The 10,463-nt window shown below is 36.7% G+C and overlaps 1 protein-coding gene across 1 annotated transcript; it reads left to right on the top strand.

The window, feature by feature from the left end:
• Window positions 1-2,749: 2,749 nt before the first annotated feature.
• LOTGIDRAFT_128489 (hypothetical protein) lies at window positions 2,750-7,787 on the top strand (the record flags this gene model as incomplete). Its single annotated transcript, XM_009064209.1, has 10 exons — window positions 2,750-2,964; window positions 3,374-3,605; window positions 3,756-3,888; window positions 4,231-4,354; window positions 4,635-4,780; window positions 5,093-5,312; window positions 6,035-6,234; window positions 6,444-6,520; window positions 6,932-7,199; window positions 7,522-7,787. 10 exons carry the CDS (start codon window positions 2,750-2,752, stop codon window positions 7,785-7,787), a joined length of 1,881 nt encoding a protein of 626 aa, XP_009062457.1.
• Between the last annotated feature and the right edge of the window lie 2,676 nt (window positions 7,788-10,463).

Here is a 10,463-nt window from a genome sequence, read left to right as displayed (position 1 = left end):
TGATATGTTTCTATCCAAATTCCAATCTATAAATTAAATCCTAAAGCTGATAGCATTAATATCAGATAAAAACCTGTTTTAACCACAATTTTAAGTCACAGTGCAAAAGCTGACAACAAAGGAATTTGCTATCGGTAAATTAAAGACTACAAGCGCACAAATCAAATGAGTTCAATCGCTATACTGGATTATATTAGATGGAAATAACAAAGACAGATGTTAATAGAGTGAGTTTGCTCGTTTTGTCCAGTGTACCCACCAAGGGCGACTCTGTCACATGATGTACTCTAAACGGCAAATAAACAAAAAACCCATATCACGTGAGTAAACATTTCTACCCCAGTCGCCTGTCAATGTGTCAATTCTATTTATAGTAACAGTTATATTATCAATTGAAAGTACGATTGATAACGTTTGTGTTTTACCTTGCTAGGTATATTTGTGGCTCGGTGAAAGTGTGTATTTTGTTAATTTATTAAAAATGGTGAAAAAAGTAAACGTGATAATTGCAATTGTGTGATATTGTTTTCTATAATGTTCAGATAGTTTAAGGATTCTACAAACGATCTCTACCCCGTGTATATCTATCGGGGAAACACTCCATTCAACATTCGGATTTTCAAGCCTTTGTATATCGGACAAACTTATTTCCTCTTTTTGCATTAATTCAACTCAACTAGGTAAATTGTTTTGTTAGATTAATACGTCCAAGTTTTTCTGGCATTACAATAACTACAAGATTTGAACTTGGATCACAATAATATTAATAGACGCTATATTAGTCTTTCACACATCAACAAAGGCAAGAAAATCTTTTGTTTAATTATCGACTGACTGCACTTTCATTCAAGAAACCGGTGCACTCATCGTCAGAGTTCTCATCATTGTTAATTATCAGTGCAACGTTTCACGCCAAATTATCAGATTATCAAGTTACCAGTATCAAGACGGATATAGATTTTGATGTAATTAGCTCACCATAATGAGTAAAAGTAAATGCAATCTGTAATGGTAAGTTATAACTTTCTATTTTTCGTCTTTTTCAGGCAACATTTGGAAAACCTTGGAGCAAAATATTTTTCATGTCAAATTACATAGTAGTTGAAGAGTTTAGGGGCCAATAATTATCACAAGGTCTAAGTGCGAGTGCAAGCTAAATGCGTCAAGAGAAGGTGGGGAGGGGGGCGGGTGGTGTACTGCGGGGGCGGAGTGGTTCTACTCAGGCCGTTTCAAGCGCCTCAAATTTCTGGGATACGAAATATATCTTCATCCAATTTTTTAAAATTCGATTCAATAAAATTTAAAAGCATGGATATAATCATATAGAATAATATTAATAATATAGATATGATAAAAATATAAGAAGATAAGAATATGTTAACAGTAAAACATGTTAAAAATTTGTAACAGTAACAGTTGTCGGTAGTTGTAGTGTTTATCAGCTTTCAGTTATTTTAACAATGTCGTCCTTCCTGAGCTGTTTCAGAGCCTTGCAAACTATAAGTATAGTATAGCTATAGGTTTAGCTTGTCATTGTGAAGATTGCTATCGGTTCAAAAAGACCAATGTCTGATTCACAGTGCAGTTCTTACCGGTAGCCTTTATCAATATGTGTCCTGTCTCAAGGTTAAGTTAGTAGATATGAACCGAGAAATCAGCGATACAGCAACTTTATCAGCTGAAATATCTCGATTGTTAATCACTAGAACATTCACTTAACACATATTGAAAAGATGGACATGTCTTTATGGGGCTTATTCTTGAAAATTTAACTTACGATGATTTTAGTGTTTCATTCGTCTGATTGGTCAATCACTAGAATCGATTTTAAATTAAGTTTTATTATCCAATCAGATCATTGTACTTAAAATATCTGGATTGTTTAGGAGGGTAGGGCCCATCACAAAAACAATGTCCATTGCACCATGCCTCAGATAGTCTGCCAGTGGAACAGTGGTTTTGTATGTTACACTAAACCTTCCTAACAAATTTTATCACACACACCCACACATATTTTCCTGGGAAATGGGTAAATCATCCGCCCTTAAAGCAGCCATGAGGATCGATTTGCAGATTTCAATTTCAAATTATCATATTCATATCCTAGAGAGTTATCATGCCCTTCCCGTAAAGATCATAAAAATATTCCCTCGTGCATGCTGACCTACTCTGAAAGGTTTCCAAAAGTATAGTAACAAATAAAGCTGATTAAATTATTACAATGAGCTGTTGCTGGTCAAATTATCGCTCAATGAATTCTGAAGTTCACCAAATCAAGATAGTCTCGACAATATTGTCAAAATATCTCAAAACTTCTATTAATTAAAACTGGACGGTACAATCACTTCAGTTGTCAGATTGACCAACGGAGTTTCCTTTTCTACAGATCAATAGTAAGACTTCATTGACAATTGTGTCAAAATATCTCAAAACTCTGATCATTTTAATGCTGGGCTGAACAATAAACATCAGCAGCATTGGTCTACTCTTTTACGATACCCAACTGTCGAGAGACACCTACAGCCTGTAGCACACAGGGCCTCCGTTTATTGGCTCCTGGAATTAACTGGATATCTCATTTTGCTTTCTTTTATCAAGATCGATAGCATGTCTTATCTTGTTATTTTGTAAGTTTGTTTGCATTGAGTAGGTATAAGAGGTGAAAGACGACTCCAGACCGTCTTTCGGATGGACTGCCACATGCATCTGGAAATAAATCGATGTACCTTTTCCCTTTCAGAACGACAGCATGACCTCAGTATATAATATTGAGTTTTCCATTAAACACAGTATCGATATCAACGTGGAGAATCTATCATACGTTATAGACCAACCTAATATTACCACCAGTCGTCTCCCCTGTCATACCACCGACCACAGCGCCACCACTAAAACTATTCTAGATGGAGTGTCGTTCCAGGCGAAATGCGGCCAGATGTTGGCTATTATGGGCAGCTCGGGTAGGTTCTTGTTACACTGGCACTACTGCCGTCAATCGATATATGGTCATAGAGAGTCTCAGGAAATGCAGAATAAGGTGTTAGTCCTAGTGATTTTTACTGATGAGGGTAACATTTATTGGTTTTGATTTGAGTTTGGGACCTGCTCGCTAGCCTGGATGTCGGTACTGATGAATATCGGAGAGGCTGGTCATTCGGTTGAGACAATAAACAGATGACATCTGCGGTATACAGACTGTGTATGATCCTTATAAATTTGAAAATTAAATGACTGGAGATTAATGCAAACCACAAGTACATGTCTGCTGTATGATCTTCTCTGCAAAACTAAATTTCAATCATTAATCCAAGCTGTTATAAAACTATAGGTTATAAAACAAGATTCTATGTCATATCATTGGAATTCCAGGAAGCGGTAAGACGTCTCTATTAAATGTTCTAGCCTGTAAGAATTCTACAGGTACAGTAACTGGCGATATAGAACTGAACGGTGTTAAACATACCAAACATATGATAGAACATTTCTCAGCCTACGTCAGACAAGATGATCGTCTGCTTCAGTTCCTGTCCGTCAAGGAAACTCTGATGTTTGTGGCCCAGTTGAAACTACCAACTAAATTATCTCGAGTTGAAATAGTACGGAAAGTGAGTAGTCTATTAATTTTGTCTAAGGGTACAATATTAAAGTTAAATGATGTCTTATGTTTCTATAAACAGACAATAGTACAAAAGTAGACCATCGCCAGGAATTAGCAGAAATCTATGACACTTTTTATTTCTTGCATTTCATTTCAGGTGGACGAGGTTATAGCTGAGCTAGGTTTAAGTCACGTGACTGCCACTAGAGTAGGGGGCGCTAATATTCGAGGTATTTCCGGTGGAGAGAGAAGAAGAGTCAGTATAGGAATACAGCTACTGATGGATCCTAGTGAGTTCCAGTAGCGTATTTGGCGGGAGGCCTTTCGACCATGGTATTTTGATGCGAACATAAAGCCCTCTCAGTTTACCTGCCCCCAGTCCCCAGGGCCTCAAGTAGTTTTGTTTGGCCCTTCGCTTTTTTGGCCTAATGAGCATACAGCCCGTGCAGAAAAGTTGGATGTAAAGCATCATTTCAATCATTTGAAAGGTCATGGCCTGGTAAATTCTCATTGCTTTCAGAGTTTAGGTAGTTAATAGCTAGAGAAGTTGTGGTATTCCGAGTTGGATATTCAGATACTCAACTGTTGAAACCGAACCAAACTGTTTTTCAAGATATGTATTATATTTTCAGGTATATTGTTGCTAGATGAACCTACTTCCGGTCTGGATTCGTTCACAGCTCATCATCTGATACAAACTTTATCCCGATTGGCTAAAAATCAACGAACTATACTTCTATCTATCCATCAACCAAGGTAAGGCTACATCTTGAAGGTGCCAAGGTTTCCTTCTATAGCTTACATATTTTATATAGCCTGACGGTTTCAATACAAGGTTAAAAGTAATACTTTATGATAAAGAGATTGTAAATAGGTTTTCTAAAACAATTGTATGTGTATCAGGGACACTGATAGAATCAATTTACATCATTTCAATTTCAGTCAGATGTCTGAGGCTCATGCAATTGTACTAAAACTAAGAGTAACGCTATCGTAAAGGGCCTTATATTATGATATACCAATGTTATGTTTTCAGATCAGATATATTTGAGTTGTTCGACAAGGTGTTAGTTTTATCAGTAGGGCAGACTGTATATTACGGCGAAACTAGAACTATGGTGGATTATTTTACTAGACTAGGTTATCCATGTCCAGAACTCACCAACCCATCAGATTATTACAGTAAGTATCTAGCTGCTACCGAAACATAAATATTGTAATATCTGTTTGACCAGTCGATAGAAACTTAATTTCATCCTTCTGTATCACATCTTAGTTTAGTTTTTGGGGTTTTTTATTTGCGTTGCTTTATTTTGCTTTAGGCGGTTTTTTTTTTTCAAAAAGGAAGTGAAGTCGCCGAGTCTACGCCCTTTATCTTTATGTATTGACCAAGCAGATTGGCATTAGCCCTCATTCTCGTGTTAATGTTTGTACATTGTATATTTTGCATCTTGTTAAATAGAAATATGGTTAAATCATTATTTTGTATTACAGTGGATCTAGCGACTATCGACGCTACCACGGACGAGACTGAGAGCAGAACGACGGAAGTAGTAGAGAATTTACTGGAGGCCTACAGACGCCAGGGGGAGGAGGTTCATACAGGATCTGATACCGAGGTAAATCAACACATTAAAGAATATATGATAGAGGGCGCCACTGAAATACAAGTTGGTTATCCTGGTTTCTTCCATCAGTTTACAGTACTAGCAAGGTTGGTTTTTATTGGATTCATTCCATATTAAGTACGAGGGGAAGCTGACAGTGAACGTTTCATGTACCCCCATTTCATCAAAGATGGAAGTTGGGTATATCCTGGTCCCGTATACTCGAAACGGTCTTAGCGCTAGGATTTCCAAGAATCAATGTTAGAAGATAAGAACCTAGGACATCCTAACACAAAGATCGTTTCGAGAATACGTGGCCTCGTTTCTTTCACCAGTTTGCAATACTAGGATTGTTCTTGTTAAACTGATTCCATAAGCATCATTTGATTTAAAGACCAATGGACTCCGTTATTCCCCAATTTCACCAAAGATGGGAGTTGGATATCCTGGTTTCTTCATCCAGTTAGTAATTCATCTAAGTACAAAGGGACGCTGGCTGCAGTGACCTCTGGAGATGTTGATCTAATTTGAAAGTCTTTCCAAAGTTCCACTTATTCAAAAAGAGTCAGCTTTTTATTTTCTTCGCTTGGGACGTTTTATTGTCTCAAGTCGCCATTTTGTTATTTTAGACGCTATTTTGTAATTTCAGACGCCATTTTGTGATTTTAGACGCCATTTTGTTATTTAATACGCCATTTTGTAATTTCAGACACCATTTTATAATGTCAGACGCCATTTTGTAATTTCAGACGCCATTTTGTAATTTCAGAATCTATTTTGTAATTTCAGACGCCATTTTGTAATTTCAGAATCTATTTTGTAATTTCAGACGCCATTTTAAGAACACAGTAATCAACCAATGGGCGTTGATAGTTCAGACGTTTGAAGCTGTATTTATGTCGCTAGTATTGGGAGTGGTGTTTTGGGAATTGACGTTAGATCAGAGAGGAATTAGAGATCGATATGGGTTTATGTTTATGATCACCATGATGTACCCTTTTACCAATACTCTAGATGTTATAGGACAGTGTGAGACCATTATATATTTTCTTGTGTTGTCAATCATTTCTAAAGCAGTTCACTAAAGAATGTAGTAAGCCTGTAGTAAAAGGATGGAACACAATTTACAGAAGAATGCTCTCAGATCATGGATGGCGAATGCAGTATCCCGTAAAGAAAATGGGAAAAGAAACATTCAGTTCTACAGTTTATATCTTATTGTACTATTTTTCTTGTAGGTCACGAAGAAAGAAAATATTTATATTTTGAGTTAGAAGACAAACTTTATGGATATTTCGCTTATTATTTTTCTAAAGTGAGTAATTATTGTATTCCTGACATATCGGTCATATTAAATTATTTCCTTTGTAAGCAACATAACACGGCGGCCAAAGACTGCTATTTTTCTATGTTTTTTCGATTTTACCGGACGTCTTGCTGACGTTGATTTCGTAACTTTCATAAGATATTACACACGATCTTGCTCTTTAAGAACAGAATACACCTAGCTTTAACCAGTCCCCTAGCTACTGGGGGTGGGGGTGAGGCGGTACCTTGACATTGCTCCTCCGGATATATTACTTGTCCCTCCGAACAATTATGTCTGCCGGTTGCGGGATTATCAATACAGTAGAAAATAGATACAAATACAAGAGGTACAGGTGCGGGTAGGCTGCTGTCACGATTGGCTCGCAATACTCTGTGATTTCCTTTGTCTTTCTTTCAGATAATAGCGGAACTTCCATTTCACTTCCTGTTCGTATCGTTATATTTTACTCCAGCTTATTTTATGACGGGGTTACAAGTAGACGTGATAATATTTTTTACTATGTTTGGGATTGTATTGTTACTGGTGTATGTGACTAGAAGCTGGGCCCTGGCCATGGCGATGATCTTTCCTAACTATACCTTGTCCAGTACTGTCAGTAATATTCTACTCGCTCTATTTAGCGTCTGTAGCGGATTCTATGTTAATTTAGAATCTATGCATTCAGGTAAGGAATTTCTTGTTTAATTTTATACGCCCTTATTTAAGTGGACATAAAAAGTGTCAAACGTTTTTACCCCAAAATATGTGTCAGAATGCACCAAACCGATTCTAGTTTTTAAACATTTCTGAAGGAAGAACCCTCTCAGACGTACCATGGGAGGTTCGCTCCTCTGTGTACGCTTCCATAGAGCTACCACAGTTTGAATCTCGATCCTCGACAATTGCAAAATTACTTCTCATTTCATTTGAAAAAACACGATGGATGGCCGATGTAACACCAATGTAACAACGATAGATCGTAAATCTCTATTTAATTTTATTTGTAGGAACGCGGTGGATGGCTGATGTTTCTCCAATAAGATGGGCGTTTGACAGTCTGAGCTTGGTGGAGTATGGGAACGTGACGTTCGCCTGTGGGCAGATTGATCCTAGATATTGTATTAAAACAGGAGAAGAAGCGTTGAAACTTTATGGATTCGATGGTGATCAGGTCTGGATGGCTGTAGTAATATTACTAGGAAATATCTGTGGCTATCAGTTAATGGCTATTCTAGCGTTCCGATTCATTCCTCAGAAACCATATGGATTTTAAATTTTGATAAAATCGTAAAAATTAAGTAAGGCAGCTGATAAAACCCAATAAATGGTTCTTCAAGCAACCCGAATCGTTCCACGGAAACAATTGAGATTTGATATAGATTGTTGTTTCGTTTTGAAATTGTTACATTGTTGTCTTAACGAGCTGATAAAATGGCGGTCAGAATCACCCGGTAAGAACCAGATGGATTTTAATTAATTAATTTAATTAGGTTGTCAAATTGTTTGGTTAGCCAAAACTCGGTCGAATGACTCGTCTGAAATTCAGATTCATTCCCCAAACTTCGTGGATTTTAAGTACAGTTTTTGCGTTTTTGAAGTGATACAATCATCGAATTGTAGAAGTTATGCAGTTGATATGATTCGTCTGGTAGAAACCATGTGGGTTTTAACAGGATTGTGGTTGCGTTTGGAAAATGTTATTCAGTTTTTGGTTAACCAGCTGATAAACTCGGTGGCTTTTCTAGCATACTGATTCTTACCTCGGAAACATAAACTATATCGACCTTGAGGTTTGTTATTGCGTCGGTAAAGTGATAATTCGTGTTACTTTGCTAACTAGCTGTTAAACCCGATAAATGACTCGGATTCCGATTCATCACTCAAAATCTTAATAAGTTTTGATGAAAATATTACGGTGTCTTGAAAGAAATACAATCGGATAATTTAATTCTTCATCAGCTGATAGAAACTAACAGTACAAGCATTAACAGTATATTTCATGTTTCAACGAAATGTGTATAAGTGTACGAGATCAGCGAACATCGTGCTCTGTTCCACCGCAATAAAATGGGCGATTTAATTTTTAAATGCAAATATAAATTTCATGCCATTTACTACTCCCATTAGCATGAAAGAACGTGAGGAATTTTTCTGCTAAATTATCCCCCTTTGACCGTTTCTAGATTTCAATTTTCAAGGGAAGTAACTCATTAAAGATTTTGTGGCATTTACTGCTGTATTGCAAATGTGATTTTCACTCAAAAAAGGAAAAAAGGAAAAGTTTGCAACTGGTGACAGTGATGTCTTCCTCATAGATCTTTCTCGGATTTTCCAGTGTTCACGTCATATCGGGGTATGATTACTCTTCTAGACACCTGATAACTCTTTTCATTGTCTTAATACTTCTTCATTTTTTCTGATATTGAATAGAGGCGGGTGTGGTTCCTGGCAGGGTTTGCTTACTCTTGTAGTCACCTAATATCACTTTTCATTATAGACTACGTACTCACTTACGGTTGATATGATATATATAATTGAAAAGTTCATCAGGTGCTATTAATGCATCGCCACCATCAATCAACATGTTGTTTAGATTTCGGGTTTCGTTGTGCGGTTTGGATCGTTTGTACTTGGTTTATTTATTAATACCCTACCAGCTGATAGAACATATTTTTAGCTACCCGTATCAAATTTGTATCAGGATACAATACAGGAACAATTCTGATGTGTTTGTTGGGCCTTTGTTATTAGTCCTTTTTCTTTTACTAAATTATCTCTCTTTGACTGCTTTAAAAAGCCATTTTTCAAGGGAAGTAACTTATCATAGATTTCTTGGAAATTCCCACAACTAATTAATATTAACGAGGAAAACTACAGGTCCTAGCATTAGTAGTTTTTATAACATTATATTTAAGAAAGAAACTGTAAGAATAACAACTTGTGTCGGGATCCGGCCTACTTCTCGGTATGATCTTTTTTTGGATGCTATCCCTCTAATAGGCACAGGTTCGCCATTTTCGGAGGCTATATCTATCAGAGGCTGGTATAGAGGCAGTGTTTTTGTCTACAGTGGACCTTTAAAATTTTTTTTTCCTCTTGAGATTATTCTCACTAGGACGTGGCGATCAGATCGGATGACATTGAGTTGCAGAATTTAATCTTATGAAGTGCTAAAGATTTCAGGTTCAAAATTAGAATTTGAATTTCAAGACGGGTATAATATTTTATATTTGAAAAGACCTGGAAATTTGGTGGTCCCTGGTGTGGAAAATAGGTGTGACTCTTCTCTTCCGCTAAAAACAAATATTTCATCATCGTCTTTTCTACCTTTTCTGAAATTAATCGAACATATCCTATACATCAAATCTAATTTGTCCATTGCTGCCTCCTCCGATATCTCTGCAGACGCGTGGTTCAGTCGTCTGCCACGTTACCTAGCAACGCCAGTCAATGTGTATAACGACCCTGGAATATCTAATAAATTTTCTGCCCACGCAAATTCTCGGTGATAATAGCCTCGATCAATCGATATATTTCGTCTAGTTTAGAAACAGTCTAAATATAACTATTGTGTAATAGACTTGAAGCGACTGGTTGTTCGAGTCTACGCAACCGTTTGGAATTTTCCTTTTTGTTATAACGTTGTTATGGAAACGCACAAAGCAATTATTTGCAAAGTGGTAAAATGTTCGGCTTTCATTAAACTATCGAGGATCAATTAATAATGAAATGGGCCCGATACTTCATTCAGTTTGGCTGATGATAACCAATTCACAGAGAATGAATCATAATTAATGAGATTCTAACCGAACTTTATCAATGAAAACTGGAAGAATTAATGGAAACTCAGTGAATTATTGGTATAAATTTTGCACGTTCATTGAGAAATGGAAGTTGACCTAGTTTAGACTGGGTGAATGAGTCAGAATGAGTCACTGTGTGATATCTT

Source organism: Lottia gigantea, assembly GCF_000327385.1.
Source record: "Lottia gigantea unplaced genomic scaffold LOTGIsca_61, whole genome shotgun sequence".
Classification (NCBI taxonomy): domain Eukaryota; kingdom Metazoa; phylum Mollusca; class Gastropoda; family Lottiidae; genus Lottia; species Lottia gigantea.
This window is presented reverse-complemented; position numbering and strand designations above follow the sequence as displayed.